The sequence below is a fragment of the Marmota flaviventris genome, chromosome 3 (genome assembly GCF_047511675.1).
Source record: "Marmota flaviventris isolate mMarFla1 chromosome 3, mMarFla1.hap1, whole genome shotgun sequence".
In the NCBI taxonomy this organism is placed as follows: domain Eukaryota; kingdom Metazoa; phylum Chordata; class Mammalia; order Rodentia; family Sciuridae; genus Marmota; species Marmota flaviventris.
The window spans coordinates 97,138,713-97,154,200 of record NC_092500.1 but is presented as its reverse complement, the minus strand read 5'-3'; the positions used below and the strand labels follow the sequence as shown (position 1 = coordinate 97,154,200).

At 39.6% G+C, this 15,488-nt stretch overlaps 2 protein-coding genes across 5 annotated transcripts in view; one reads left to right on the top strand and one right to left on the bottom strand.

Annotated features, from left to right (window-relative positions):
* The window catches only part of Mansc1 (MANSC domain containing 1), a 31,862-nt gene extending 19,821 nt beyond the window's left edge, over positions 1 to 12,041 (bottom strand). The window contains exons 1-2 of one of the 2 annotated variants that reach the window (XM_027955919.2): positions 11,935 to 12,041; positions 580 to 902 (exon numbers count right to left, since the gene is read on the bottom strand). In XM_027955919.2, coding sequence (XP_027811720.2) covers positions 580 to 802 — 223 coding nt within the window. In that variant the 5' untranslated portion in view covers positions 803 to 902; positions 11,935 to 12,041. Of the gene's footprint in view, positions 1 to 579; positions 903 to 6,967; positions 7,260 to 11,934 lie in introns of those variants that run through there. The other variant, XM_027955918.2, reaches the window with a different exon arrangement.
* A 313-nt stretch (positions 12,042 to 12,354) lies between these two features.
* Positions 12,355 to 15,488, top strand: part of Borcs5 (BLOC-1 related complex subunit 5) — a 97,529-nt gene continuing 94,395 nt past the window's right edge. For 2 of the 3 annotated variants that reach the window (XM_027955916.2, XM_071610132.1), the window contains exons 1-2: positions 12,508 to 12,869; positions 15,247 to 15,390. In XM_027955916.2, the coding sequence (XP_027811717.1) occupies positions 12,812 to 12,869; positions 15,247 to 15,390 (202 nt within the window). In that variant the 5' untranslated portion in view covers positions 12,508 to 12,811. The other variant, XM_027955917.3, reaches the window with a different exon arrangement.

The window sequence follows — 15,488 nt, the reverse complement described above, 5'->3', positions numbered from 1 at the left end:
TGCACACGCCACTACCCCCAGAGCTTAGGACCTTTACTTTTCATCTCAACTCCTTTGTTCTGTTTACATATTCTTGTAACATCACACTGTATCCCAGTACTTCATGATGATGGCAACTAAGCATTTAAATACAATTTTTGTTTTCAACAGGCCAAACAAGGCCTGTTAGAATAAAACACCAGTGATTCTCAAACTTTTGTCTACCCAATCACCTGAGGGATGTACACACAAATTCATCAGTAAAGTTAACACAGCTTAGAGGAGGGGAAGGCACACTTGTGGAAAATTCCTCAGTGATTTTATCACCCACCTTTCTTCCCCACTGAGAATCACTAGTATAAATTATTCAGTTCCAGGGCTGGGATTGTGGCTCAGTGGTAGAGTGTTCGCCTAGCACATGCAAGGCTCTGGGTTCGATCCTCAGCACCACATAAAATAAATAAAATAAAGGTATTGTGTCCAACTACAGTTAAAAAATAAATATTAAAAAAAATTATTCAGTCACATCTACCAGATGCTTATGTCACATCTACCATATGCTTATTAAAACATGGAATAAAGGGTTGCCATGTTATTTACCTGTTATGTTTTTTGTTGAACAGCAAGAATTAATGCAGTCTTCCTGAGTTATTGCATATGTGGGCTCATTGCCTCTGATTCCCTTAGAAAGAGATGACTGAATGTCAATGACAACATCTTCTAGACTCTTGGTGAGGCAATTCTGACTGGTGGACAGCCGTAAAGTCAGGAAACAAATTATCACCAAAGTGTAGGTCAAGCTTCGTTCTTCCCTGAAGAACATTTTAAATTTCACTTTAGTCTTGGTCTTCAAAGGTTAAGAATGCCTCTTTCTGTGATCTCAGTTTGCTTCAGAAAACTTGCACAAATGATAGAACTTCTCTCTAGAACAAAAATAGAAAGTCGTCAATCAGTTTTGTTTCCTTTACAAACCAAGGAAAAAATATTTCAATTAATGAAAATGACCCACATACAACCTATAGAAGGACAGACAGAAACAAGTATGTTTTGTGTATTTCACCCTTACTATATTTGAGATGAACACTCATTAGAAACTTGGCAAATAACGAGTAAGCACAAACACAAATACTATCCTGTTGATGATTAAAAGCTAATAGTACCAATGAAGAGGTATAAATAGAAGTCTGAGTTCTAATTCTTCTTGCCTCTCCTAACTAGGAGGAGAGAGAACACAAAATTTCTAGTTACTGAAGAAAAATTGATACCAGGTTTGAGCACACTTCCTTTCTCAGCAATAACATGATTTTAAAATCATCTACTGGATGGGGGGCAACGTTCTAAACAATTTGCATATATCACACTCTTTAATCCTATAGCAGCCCTGCAAAAGAACATCCCCCCACCACACACACATTTTCTTTTGCAGCACTGAGGACAAAGCCCAGGGGTGCTCTACCTCTGAGTTACATCACCAGCCCTTGATGTTTTTTATTTTGAGACAGGGTCTAATTGCCCAGACTGGCCTCAAACTTGCAAACCTCCTGCCTCAGCCTCTGGAATTACTAGGATTGCAGACATGAGCCACATGCCCTACTAAAAAACAAAAACAAAACTTATTTTTACCTCATTGTATAATGAGGAAGTAGAGGAAGATTTTCTTACTGTTGCCTCTTTTTATATATTGGAATGGAGGCAGATAAATCTAATAATCTAAATCTAGGGATTATCTGGTCAGTAGAGGGAATATTCTGGTTCATTTGAGGGAAAGTTTATGGAAAAGACTTATTGGCACCCCCTCAAAATACAAGTTACACTATGCATAATGCCAACTCCATTGGAAAAGCCGATTTTTTCAGGAAAAATACACGTTAAACTGACAAAATAATATTATTATACACTCACTCACCTACTCCCACATTTCCAGACTACAAATGTTGACTGAATGATAGTTTAGCACAGAATTACTGCTTCTTTTTAACCTTTCTTTGGTCACAAATCCCTTTGATAGTTTAAGGAAGGTTAGGATCTATCCTGAGATACACATTTTAAAAAGCATAAGATGAAATATATAGGATTACTAAGGAAGCCAGTTACATTGAAAAATACTTATCAAAATAGTCTTTAAGGGCTAGGGTGGTGGCTCAGTGGTAAAGCATTTGCCTAGCATGCGTGAAGCACTGGGTTCGATTCTCAGCACCACATATAAATAAATGAATAAAATAAAGGTCCATCAATATCTAAAAAAAAATTTTTTTAAAATAGTCTTTAAAATGTTTCTATAAAATATTGATGAAAGAAATCAAAGAAGATCTAAGTAAATGGAGAGATAGTCCGTGTTCAAGAATAGGAAGATTTTATATTATTTTTTTTAATATTTATTTTTTATAAGTAATTGAACACAATATTTTAACTTTAGTTATTCTTATGTGGTTCTGAGGCTCAAACCCAGGGCCTTGCACGTGCTAGGTAAGTGTTCTACCGCTGAGCCATAACCCCAGCCCAATAATGCAATTTTTTTTTTGTAGTGCTGGGAATTGAACCCTACCAACTGAGCTATATCCCTAGCTTCAACACTGTTAAGATGTCAGTTTTTCCCAACTTGATCTATAGATTCAACACATCCTCAATCAAAATCCCAGCAAAAAAGTTTGTGGATACCGACAAACTGATTTTAAAGTTCACATAGAAGTGCAAAAAGACTAGTCAATACAATACTGAAGAACAATAAGACTGGAGAACCAACACTATCTGACTTCAATATTTATTATAAAGCTATAGTAGCTGAGCACAGTAGTGCACACTGTAATCCCATCAACTTGGGAGACTATGGCTGGAGAAGCTCAAGTTTGAGGCTAGCCCTAGAAACTTAGTGAGACCCTCAGCAACTTAGCAAGACCTCAAAACAAAAAAGGACTGGTGATATAGTACAGTGGTAAAGCACCCTCAGTTCAATCCTTGGTACTAAAAAAAATTATAGTAATCAAAAAAATGTGGTACTCGAAAAAGAATAGGAAAATAGATCAATGAAATGGAATAGCAAGCCCAGAAATAGACAAACACTAATCCAGGCAACTTATCCTTGATAATGAGGTAGTCTTTTCAAAAATGGTGCTGGAATCACTGACTATCCATGTGCAAAAGATAACTCTTGACACAACCTTATATCTTGTACTAAAACTAACTCAAAATGGATCATTAACTCAAATGTAAAACACAAAACCATAAAATTCTGAAAGGATAACATAAGAGAAAAATCTTTGTGACCTCAGACTAAAGGATGAGTTTTCAGATACAATACCAAAAGCACAATCCATAAAAGAAAAAAAATCAATGTTGGGTTTCATTAAAATTAAAACCTTGGGGCTGGGGTTATGGATCAGAGGTAGAGCGCTTTCCTAACATGCGTGAGGCACTGGGTTCAATCCTCAGCACCACATAAAAAAATCAAATGAAGATATTGTGTCTATCTATAACTAAAAAATAAATTTAAAAAATTAAAACCTTTTTTCTATATAACAGACATTGTTAAAGGAATGAAAAGACAAACATATGCTTGGAAAAACTATTTGAAAAACATCTGATAAAGGACTGGTATCCAAAATTTACAAAGAACAATTAAAACTCAATAATAAGGGGGAAAAAAACCCTAAAAAATGGGCAGGAGATTTGCATAGACCTCACCAAAGATACATATATGACAAATAAGCATAAGGTGCTCAACGTCACGTGTCATTAGGGAATTGCAAATTCAAATGAGATACCACTACACACATATAAGAATGTCTAAAATCCAAAAAGTGATAATAGCAAATACTGTCAATGATATGGAGCAATAAGAACTTTTATTCATTGCTTATAAGAATGCAAAATGGTATAATCATTTTGGAAAAACTCAGGTAATTTTTTACAAAGCTAAATATAGTTTTACCAAACAATTAAGCAATTGTCCTATTATATATTTACCCAAATGTGTTAAAAACTGTATCCATACAAAAACCTGCTCAAGAATGCTTATAGTAGCTTTATTCATAATTTTCCCCAAACTGGACACAATCAAACTGTTCATTAATAGGTGAATGGATCAACAAAATGAGATACAAGTATACAGTGGAATATTATTCAGCATCAAAAAGAAATGATCAAATCATATTGCTTGTGAAAGAAGCAGCCAGTCTGAACTGATGTGATTCCAACTATGTGACATTCTGGAAAAGCCAAGCTAAAGAGACAGTGCTTACCAGAAAGAAAAGAGGAATGAATGAGTGGAGCAGAGCAGATTTTTAAGGCAGTGAAACTATTTTGTATGATATTGCAATGGTGGATACACATTTCATTGCCATCCATCAAAATCGATAGAACTTCTCACCTCAACCAGAAGAAACGTTAAGATGGTGGAACAAAATCTGAGAAGGTTCCATGATCCATGTAGAATTAATGAATACTGTAAATATTACCCTTCATACTTCAGACTCATTTATGTAGGAAAAAATTAGCCTGCATTTGCTCATATCTCTATTTTTTCATGCTTATGTTCTTGCAATAAAGAAAAATGTCTAACCTATTAGAAAAATACTTGAGAAATAAATCAATTAATTAAAAAACATGGTAGAATTATAAAACATGTAGAGTAAACCCATGTGAGGTACAAACTTTAGTAAAAAAAAAATACAAAAAGGTTAAAAAATAGGGCTAGGGTTGTGGCTCAGTTGTAGAGTGCTCATCTAGCACACGTGAGGCACTGGATTCAATCCTCAGCACCCAATAAAAATGAAATAAAGATATTGTGTCCACCTACAACTAAAAAATAAATATACTTTTAGAAAGGTTAAAAAAACAAAATCAGTCTATAGGAATAGAACACAAGTCTAATACCTCCTTTGCTGTTATGTTCAATTTCTGTATATAATAAAATGGTAACATGGTTTCTCACATGCCAGTCTCCATTCTAAGCACTTTACACATATGTCTTTAATCCTTACAAGAATCCTAATGAGATAGATCCCCTTATTATTCCCACTTGCAGTTAGAATAAAAAACCCGACATTGTGTGATATATATGTGCTGCTGTGTGTGTGGTACTAGGAACCGAATTCAGGGAGGCTCTACCACCGCATCACTGCCTCAGCCTTTTTTTTTTTTTTTTTGGACACAGGGCCTTGCTAAATTGCCCTGCTTGACTTTGAACTTACAAGTCTCCTGACTCAGGCTCCCAAGTAGCTGGGATGACAGGTGTGTGTCACTATGTCTGGCATATATGTACTTCCACTACTACTGATACTTTTTTTTTTTTTTTTTTTTACTGGGGATTGAACTCAGGGGCACTCAACCACTGAGCCACCTCCCTAGCTCTATTTTGTACTTTCTTTAGACACAGGGTCTTACTGAGTTGCTTAATGCTTTACTTTTGCTGAGGGTGGCTTTGAACTCTCGATCCTCCTGTTTCAGCCTCACATGAGCCACAGGGCTCGGCTATGTACTTCTTTATTAACCAATTAAATAATAACTGGTACATCTAGTAACTGCCATAATTTAAGAAAAATCTTTATTTTTAGTTGTAGTTGGACACAATACCTTTATTTTTATTTATTTTTATGTGGTGCTGAGGATCTAACCCAGGGCCTGGAAGCTGCTAAGCGAATGCTTTACTGCTGAGCCACAAATCCAGCCCCATAACTGCTATAATTTATATTTTGAGGCTTGGGTTGTAGCTCAGCGGTACAGTGCTCACCTAGCACATGTGAGGCCCTGGGTTCGATCCTCAGCACCACATTAAACAATTTAATAAAAATAGGTATTGTGTTCAACTACAACAAGAAAATAAAATATATAAAAAATAATATTTTGAGATACATGCAACAAGTAACATACATGAAAATATCTGTGATGCCTACGGGTGGCAAATCACAGCTACTGTTATTATTACTGTGGCTTTTGCCTATATTCCTCTTGAAGGAAATGCTACCTTTCACTTAGAGGTTAGTGAAATAACACATTTTTTCACCTTAATTCATATATGTCCTGAATTCTATTCACAGACTCTTTGGGTATCACGGATTCTGCAGGTTAAAAATCTTGGCACTAGTTACTTATTATGCTGCTTCAGTCTACATGCCTGTTTTCTATCCCAAAGAAAACAAGAGAAAGACAGGCAAATACCTTACTTTCAACTGGATTCTAAATAGTCTCTTCCCTGCTAAGAAACCTGAACTATGAGAGATGGGTCAGGAGGGTTCTCTTTATGCAGCATCTTTATAGCACCTGCACTGCAAGAAGTTCTAAAGAGCTTATCTCATTAAAGAGGCTGAAAAATTATGAAGCTGTGCTCTCCTCCCTCTTTTTGTCTTAAATTTGATTATCCATTTATTTTTGTGGTGCTGGGAATAGAACCCAGGGACTTGTGCTTGCTAGGCAAACACTACCACTGAGCTACAACTCCAACTGATTACTTTCTAACCCATTATTATTTTAGCCTTAAAGGTCTGAAATCAAGCTGTTCGGCTGGCAGATGGGGGAAACGTTACAGGAATGAGAGAGAAAGTACATGAGCCTTTACTCCAGCTTACTAGGATCACTAAGATTTATTTGTACATGACTATTTCAAATATTGGAAATCATTTTACTCACAGCATACTCTAATTTATCAGGATGCTTAGAACTGCAGAAGCACATGCACAATTATTACAATTGTACGATTAGGAGAGTAGGAAAATGGAAATAAACCATACAAGGAAACATGGGGAAATTTCCCTTCCTTTGAAGAAAGGTATGTTGCTCACTGAACTATTCTTCCGCCTCTCCCTCTGATAACAATGCTGAGCTGGTGCCATTTAAGGCAGGTGCTTCTGACCCTGCCTGGCAATCCCCTTTGGGATACTGCAGTGACACAAAAATCTTCGGATGCTCGATGTGAGTGGAGGAACTCGGCCCTAGGAAAGGAGCTTCTAGGGGCCAGTCGAGAGAGGAGAGAGGAGGACGAAAACGCCTTTACCTGGTGGCGAGAGGACCCCGGGGGTCCCAGTTCCCCTTTGAAAGCAAAGACAGATCCGATGCGCCCGCATAAAGTACCAGCGAATCCGCGCCGGGGGTCTAGGCGAGGACTGCGGGGTTGGGGGGGATGCTCGGCAGCTCCAGCAACCGCCGGCCGGGTTTTGTGGTTAGCAAGTTCCTGCTTCCGTTGCACGACCGAAAGTTTGCCGCGGGGGAAGGGCACGTTCCTGCCCTGCAACCCGGAGCTGCTTCCCAGCAACGTTCAACCAAGTGGCATCTGCAAGAACCGTGTACCCATTAGCCGCGGAGACTGCAGGCACCCAGTGCAGAGCCCCGGAATGAGCCCGCGTTCTCAGGCATCCTCACCTAGCTCGCTCCACCCTGCCTGCCCCGGGCTGTGCGCGCTGCGGGGGAGGCGTGGGCGCCAGACTGCAGGCAGCCCGAGGGTCTGCAGCTGTGCCTTCTCGCCTCTGTGAGGCCAAGCGCGCACCAAAGCACAAGGAAAAAAACTCAAACGTAAATGCTCCCCTCTCGCAGCTCCACTGTCCCAATCTCCTAGTCCCTCGTCCCAGAGACAACCACTGAGAGCAATTTCTTGATGTTTGGAAATGTACAGTGCATCTTATTTGGAATATAGTTATGAGGATCCTATTTCCATAACTGAATAATGGAGAGTCTTCAATTAGATTCGACAATTCTTGAGTTAAATATTATATGTCCGGCAAACCTGGAGGAAAGCATGCGACTTTCGGCAGGATTTACTGTTTTTAGGTGTGACTAATAATGATGTTGAAAACAACATATTACAGTTAAAATTGTATCCCTAACACTTAGCTTAGTACCTGGTATGTAATAGGTGCTCAGTAAATTTTTTAAAAAATATTTCTTAGTTGTCAATGGATCTTTTATATTATTTATTTATTTATATGTAGTGCTGAGGAGTCAACCCAGGGCCTCACACATGCCAGGCAAGTGCTCTACCACTGAGCCACTACTGCAATATCTCAGTAAATATTTAACTTGTTGCCAAAAATGGAAAATGTGCATAGATTGCACATAAGTTTGTTACTAAATCACTGCTCCCCTCACTCCCACCCCCAGATATAGCTCCCAAATGACATATTTTTGAACCACTGACATACTCTGCCAAATGGTTTAACCTTTGACAATATATTTACTTTGGTGTGAAAGAGCTATGGAACCTGAAACATTATGCAATGTAGGCTTATACAGCCAACAGCTACACCGTAGTTTTAACCAATAGCTATAGGAGGTGTATATTGTCAGAGAAAACTTGTCAACAATAGTCTGTGAAACTGACTGGACTAGCTGTATTCAGAGGATGATCTACTCTCCACTTACAATAATGTTGCCACATTTTGGTTTCAAAGAGTTACCAAAGAAAAGTAAACTCCAGAGTGATTTTCCAGTGAAGTTACTGTCCTTATACAGTAAGGGATTGATTGATGCATTTGTGCATTTATTTCTGTTGTTGGGGCTGTTGTGTAAGTCCATCCTAGTAGACCTTTCCATCATTAGAAATGTCAGATTATCCAGGCATGGTGGAGCACTCCTGTAATCTCAGGGACTGGTGAGATTGAGATAGGAGGATCCCAAGTTCAAGGCCAGCCTCAACAGTTTTTTGAGGCCCTACGCCACTTAGCAACACCCTGTCTCAAAATGAAAAATAGAAAGGGGTAGAGAGATAGCTCAGTGGTAGAGCACCCTTTGTTTCAATTCCCAGTACCAAAAATTAAAAAAATTCAGATTAGTGTTTTGATACAATGAACTGTTATTGTTGAAGTGACAACAGTGAACAAAGGACAAAAATAATGATTAAGGAAAAATTTTTACTGATATGAAACAGGTGTATAAACTAGAAACCATATCCATTATTGCTTGAAGATTATTAATCCTCTTCTCTTGAGAGCTAGAAGTCCCATCTATGTAAAGGCATTTTTAAAAAGTATTTTATTCAGAAAACATGATTAAGAGCTGGGGCTCTAGCTCAGTGGCAGAGTGCTTGCCTGGCACGTTTGAGGCACTGGGTTCAATCCTCAGCACCATATAAAAATAAAATAAAACAAGGGTATGCTGTTGGGGAGGAAGGGAGCATGGGGGTATAGATGGTGGAATGAGATGGACATCATTACCCTAGGTACATGTATTTATTTATTTATATGTGGTGCTGAGGATTGAACCTAGGGCCTCACACATGACAGGCAATGCTCTACCTCTAGAGCCCCTACTGCAGCCCCTCAGTAAATATTTAACTAAAATATATTTGTTGCCAAACAATGGAAAATGTGCAAAGATTGTAGAAGTTTGTTACTAAATCACTATTCCCCTCACTCCCACCCCCAGACATACCTCCAAAATGACACATTTTTGAACCAGGAATGGTGTGACTCTACTTTGTATACAACCAGAGAAATAAAAATTTGTATTCCATATGTGTACTATGAATTGAAATACATTCTGCTGTCATGTATAACAAATTAGAATAAATAAATAAAATTTAAAAGCCATACTGTCCTTCTATAACTCCAACACATAAAAAATAAAAAGAAAGAAAACATGATTAAGTGCCTGCAAGGAAAATTGAAGAACAATAAGACATGAGCTCTACCTTCAAGATGTTTGTAGTTCAGTAGAGACAGACAAGAAAACCAGTGGTTATGGAAAGAATAAATGTTATGATGGAAGCTGCTAACCATGGAAGTTCAGAGGTAGGCCTTTCAGGAAGGGATACCTAGGTTAAATCTTTTTAGGTTTAACATTCCTTAGGATGAAATTCACTTAGCTAGACTGGGAGGAAAAGGCTAACTAGTCCAGATGGAAAAAGCACGACTATTTAGAAAGTCAGTCCACCTGGCATGAACATTGCCTATGTACAGAGAGGAACAGAGAATCTCAATCAGAAAAAACTAATTAATATTCTGGAAATTTCTCTCTGCCTCACCATGGAGAATGTACTGAAGGAGGTGAGGTCAGAGTCCTTGTGTCTTCCAGAAAATGGAAGAATTGATGAGCCCCTCAAAAGGTACAGATATAGAAGAGACAGGCTTTCCAGGACTTAGTGACTGGTTGGGGTAGTGGTAAAGGTAAACAGATTTCTGGCTTGGGAGACCCGATGGATGGGACTTATTAATTTGAAAAAGTCTTAGAAAATTTGAGTCCTGGTTTTTTCACTAATTAGTTGTGTGACCTAGATCACTTCTCTGTAAAATTAAGGAAGTAGTTTCTACTTTATAGGCAGGTCACATGAGGCTAATATATATATGAAAGTACTTTATTAACTTGAAAAGACTGTTCAGTTGTTCATTATCGCACATACAATAACAAACACAACTTGCTACTCATGTGGAAGTGATTTTAGGGGTGCTAAAAGGCATCAATCCCAAATGTTTCCTACTTCTATAAAGTTCCACCATTAGAATCCTTATAAAAACACTCATTTCATTTTCTTGCCACCAGGATGTAAGTTTCCTAAGGACAGGGCCTGGGGTTTATTGGATCTCTTATCTTAGACTCTAACAAGCCCCCAGCACATTGCAGCCTCCTGTAAATATTGAGTTAGTCAATAAGGGCATTACATTTTCAGATATCCTTTTTCTGAATAGAACTTTATGGAGATAAATTTACATAACACACAATCCACCCGTTTAAAGTGTACATATCGGTGGTGTTTAAAATAGCTGTATAACCACCATCACAATAAATTTTAGAACATTTCCCACATCTTCAGAAAGAAGCCCCCATATCCCATTAGTAATCACTCCCTTTATCCCCCTCAGCTTCCTTTTCAGCTTTAGGCCACCACAGATCTATTTCTATACCTGTAGTGCCTCTTCTGGACCTGTCATGTAAATGGAATTACAATATGTGGCAATATGGCTTTTCCCCCCCCATTCCAGCGCTGGGGATGGAACCCAGGATCTAGAACATGCTAGGCAAGCACCCTGCCACTGAGCTACATCCCCAGTCCAATATATGGGCTTCTGTGATAAAACTTGAAAACATGATGCTGATTGAAAAAAGGCTTATCAATGTAGAAGAATTTATTAGCACTTACTCCCCTTTTTTGGCCAAATAATATTGCACTATATGCATGTACCAATTTTATTTCTCCATTCATCAGGAGATGGGACAGAACCTCTCTTTTAAAATAAAATAGTCACCCAAAGGGAAGCATAAACAACATCATAATGCCACTATGGGTTGAGTATGGGACACAAAACAAACACACTTTGATGTGGAAGAGAGGGGACAAGAACTAGAATGAGTCTTTATTCCACTCCCCTTTTATCTCCTCTCTCACTCTTAAGGAGGGCAGATCTGGAAGGCTAGCAAAGGGCTCTCCAGGAGGAAATGGTTTACCTGCTTAGTGAGTCCTTCTTAATCCCTCATTCCTTGAGGCTTATGTGAACCTCAAGAATATAGGTTCACCACCTCTTAGGAGCCTATTCTGATCTCAGGCAGTTTTTAGTTCTATCTTCATATTCTCTTAGAACACTGAACTTAACATTTGTTTGCAATTTTCTCATTGCAAACAAATTAGAGGAAAGAGCACCAAGTCTGAAATCAGACAGTCCTTAACATTACAAAATCAAGTTTCATTAAAACTAAATGAGGTAAAATAGGGGACACACCTGTGATATAGTGGAGTAGACTTAAACATCGTTTAGTCAATTCGACATTCCTGAAATAGTATTTATACATATAAAATCTCAAGGTATTGGCTTGTAATTTCTTGAAGGAAACAGTATAAAATAAGTTGCAAAGTCCTGAGAATCCTAGGGCACCCAACTCCTTGATGGCATTGCATTGCTAGTTTACATCCTCCAACCGCCAAATCTGCCATTTTGCATTACTTGAATTCCTTGCTCACCTGTTGCTAGTTGCACAGTAACCTGGTAATTGTCAAGACGCCCAGAGAGTGCCTATGATGTAGGATCATTTACTGACCTTTGAAGATGCACACTCACACTAATTAGGTGATCAGCATTTTCAATTTGTTATTTTCATCTCATTTCCAGTTATTTCCTTCACGCTCTCTTAATATTTTTTTTTGTGTGTGTGTGATTTTCCACTTCCAAACTCCCAGTTTTCAAAGCTTACAAAGGATCTTTCCATCCGGACGGTTGAGGATTTGCATCCTAGGTTTAAGTAGCACCATTCTTTCTCCATTTGTAAAACAGACTTCAAAATACCTATTTTGTAAAGTCGTCCTAGTATATGGGTGTGAGAATGCTCAATGTGTGGGTGGTGCTTAAAGGTGACGCATCTTTACAGTAAGAAAGGGCTTACCCTTTTAGGCCAGTTCTAGCTTTGAGGCGGTCAGGCTCTTAGAGGTGGCCGGGCCCTTTAAGGAGGCACCATTCTAGGCCAGGGAGCTGATTTCCTCTTCCCTCCCTTTGGCAGTGGGGTGGGGTGCGGTGGGAGCGCCTCATAACCCGGAACTGAAGGCCTCGAGTCGCTGGAGCCGCCAATCCGCGTCCCGGAAGGAGCGAGCTGCGGGGTTCGAGCCAGTGAGTGAAAGCGGCGCCGCCCGCCGGTCGCAGACGCGGCAATGCTGGTGTCCCCCGCCTCTTCATTTAGGGCTCTCGGAAGGAAAGAGGGCGAGCAGCGGGTATCCGCGCCGCGCCTCTTCGCACGTCTGTCCCCCAAATAGGGCCCCTTATCCCGGCCGCCCCGGTCCCTGCGCGGACTGGGCGCATCTTTCCGGCCTCACCGCGGCGCCCACACTGTCTAGCGTCCCCGTCCCGGTCCCCAGTCCCTGCCCTGTCGCCGGAGCGGTCACTGCCCCGCCCGCCGTTCTTCCGCTGCCACCGCTGCTGGCACCATGGGCAGTGAGCAGAGCTCCGAGGCCGAGAGCCGACCCAACGATCTGAACTCCTCAGGTCGGTGCCCTAACTTCCTGCTCTCCTCCAGCCGGCTGGTCTGCTCGCGAGCAGGCTGCCTCCCAGGACGGCCGGCGGCAGCGCACAGAAAGCCTTCACCATGCTTCCTTAAAAAAAAAAAAAAAAAAAGAAAAGTAACCGTCTGTCCTAGCCTTGATTTCCCCTAAGCCAACGCAGGCGCCGAGGCCCATTATTAATTTTAAAAACAGCCGTTTCTTCAGCTGCAGTGTAATCTTTTAACAACTACCTGATTGATTTTTGGCTCTAGTATTGGCGACTGAGATACTGAGATTCGGTTCACACAATGGATGGATCATAAACAGGACCTCCAAAACAGGCTTTCTTAAAAACAGGTTTTAGCGGGTTCTTTTTAGAAAAGATGTGCGATAGCTGTACAGACTCCCTGAATCTTTGGATGTAAAGGTTTCCAGAAACTGCCTTTTCCCCTCAGGTGTCTTGGCTTCTTTTCTGATAGTATAGAAGTTGGTCAAATGGCAAACTCTTCTATTCTCCTCCTGTCCATATTTTTTTAGTTTGAGGTAGGAATGGGAAAATTACTATGCTGAGAATATAGTGAGTGCTCAAAAAAAAAAAAAAATGGTGTTTAATTGAGGAACATTCCCACCCTCCCTTTTTTTGGTTTTGTTTTTTTGTTCTCCACAAATCCTGGGACTGCTAGGAATGCTCTGAATAAGCTGCAGGCCTGCTAATCCGAATTAACTCTGGGACCTATAAAGTGTCCTGGTTTTAGAATTGCTCTTTTCCTGGTAGAATTTATCATTCTGAAAAGTAGAAGCTAACAGATCTAGGGATTATTCACTCTGAAGGATGTCCTTCAGGATTAGTTCAGACCTGAGTTCTGGGGGGGTTATGTTGGAACAGCTTTTAAAGGTGAGCAACATCAACTAGCTTGTTAACATTCTTTCCTTGGAAGGCTCAGAATATCATATGTTATAACAAACATAGTAATAATGGCTGCCTCTCAATTTCTTGCCCCTCAGGTCAGAAGCAGTTTGGGGAAAGGGGGGTGGCATTTTTAATTTCATTGTTCACCCATGAACTAACATCATAGGTTCATTCCTGATGTTAGAATTTGCCTATTCCCTCAAGTGCTTTACATATGTTTATTTTTTAATCTTTACAGTACCTTCATTTTAAGGATAAGATAATAGAGGCCAGTTAGAATGTTGTGAAGAAGGTATTTCTCCACTGGAGTCTGGGGAAGGAGGAATCACACTTGTAATGGGAAAGATTTTTGTCGTTGCTTTTATAAAATGTTAGGTGATTTGCCAAAAGTGATTAAGAAATTTTTCTTGAAAAGGAATAAAAGTAGCAAAGATTTCTTTTTTTTTTAAGTTGTTGATAGACCTTTATTTTATTTATATGTGGTGCTGAGAATCAAACCCAGTGCCTCACACATGCCAGGCAAGTGCGCTACTACTGAGCCATAGCCCCAGCCCCACAGAGGTTTTTCTAAAAGAGTGAATGCCAAGAATCAGGAGACCAACTTCCAGAATGCAAAGCAGTTCAGTAACATCCCCTGGATGCACCTTTGAGACATGGCCATGATAAACCTGAGAATACTACCTTCTAGAATGTAACATACTTCAAGAATTCATTCTTGCCCTAACCAGGAAGATGTTTGGGGGGCAGGTCTTGGTTTGGGAATTTCTTTCTTGGTTTGAATTTCTTTCCTCCAAATGGATTACATTTTCCTAAGGATCCTGAAATTGACCTGCCTCTGTAGCGGTTCTCCAAACTTCTGAATTTTGCTTCAGCCTAGAATAGACCTGTTGATTGTTTCTGTCCATGGAGTAATGCTGTAACAGAGGTAAAGGGCCTGGAGTTTCAAGAATAGATCTATCATCTGAGTTGAGACCAGGGGTTTTCCCCATGACTAGACTATTATAAACACACCTGGCGGGCTGTGATAAGGTAGATAGCTTTGCAACCCTATTTGCACCAACAACTCATGCATTTCCAGTTTCTTTTCTAACTTTTCCTAGTATTGACCTTGGTCAAATCACAGCCAAATTTTGTACACTCATTTCCTCATTTGTAAAATAGGGACATATGTCAGAAGGATCAGGGGAATCAAAGGAAAAGTTTAAAACACAACCTGCCTATACTTTAGTGTACTGAATAATAAAATGTTTAGTTGTGAAAGTTCATACATGTCATATTCTCGTAATGTTTGGATTTTTTTAATACCACAGAAAATAGAGGTTCTCTGAGAATTCATCCTCCTACCTAAAAAAAAAAAAAAAAAATCTAGATTTTATGATGTAAAAATACTTTCTAATTGTTACATTGAAAACAGCTGTGGTGAAGCAGAGTGCTACTATGCAGTTCCTGAGCAGTGTAACTTTATTTTCAGTGACTCCTTCTCCAGCTAAGCATAGAGCCAAGATGGATGATATTGTGGTTGTAGCTCAGGGCTCTCAGGCCTCACGGAATGTCAGCAATGATCCTGATGTCATCAAGTTACAAGAGATTCCAACTTTCCAGCCCCTTTTGAAAGGTAAGGGGTTGCATTTTGTCTCATTGAACTTGCCAGAGAGGTTTATATGGCTCCATTATTCTCTCCCTGGGTTTTTCCGTAAATGGCATCTTCTCCAT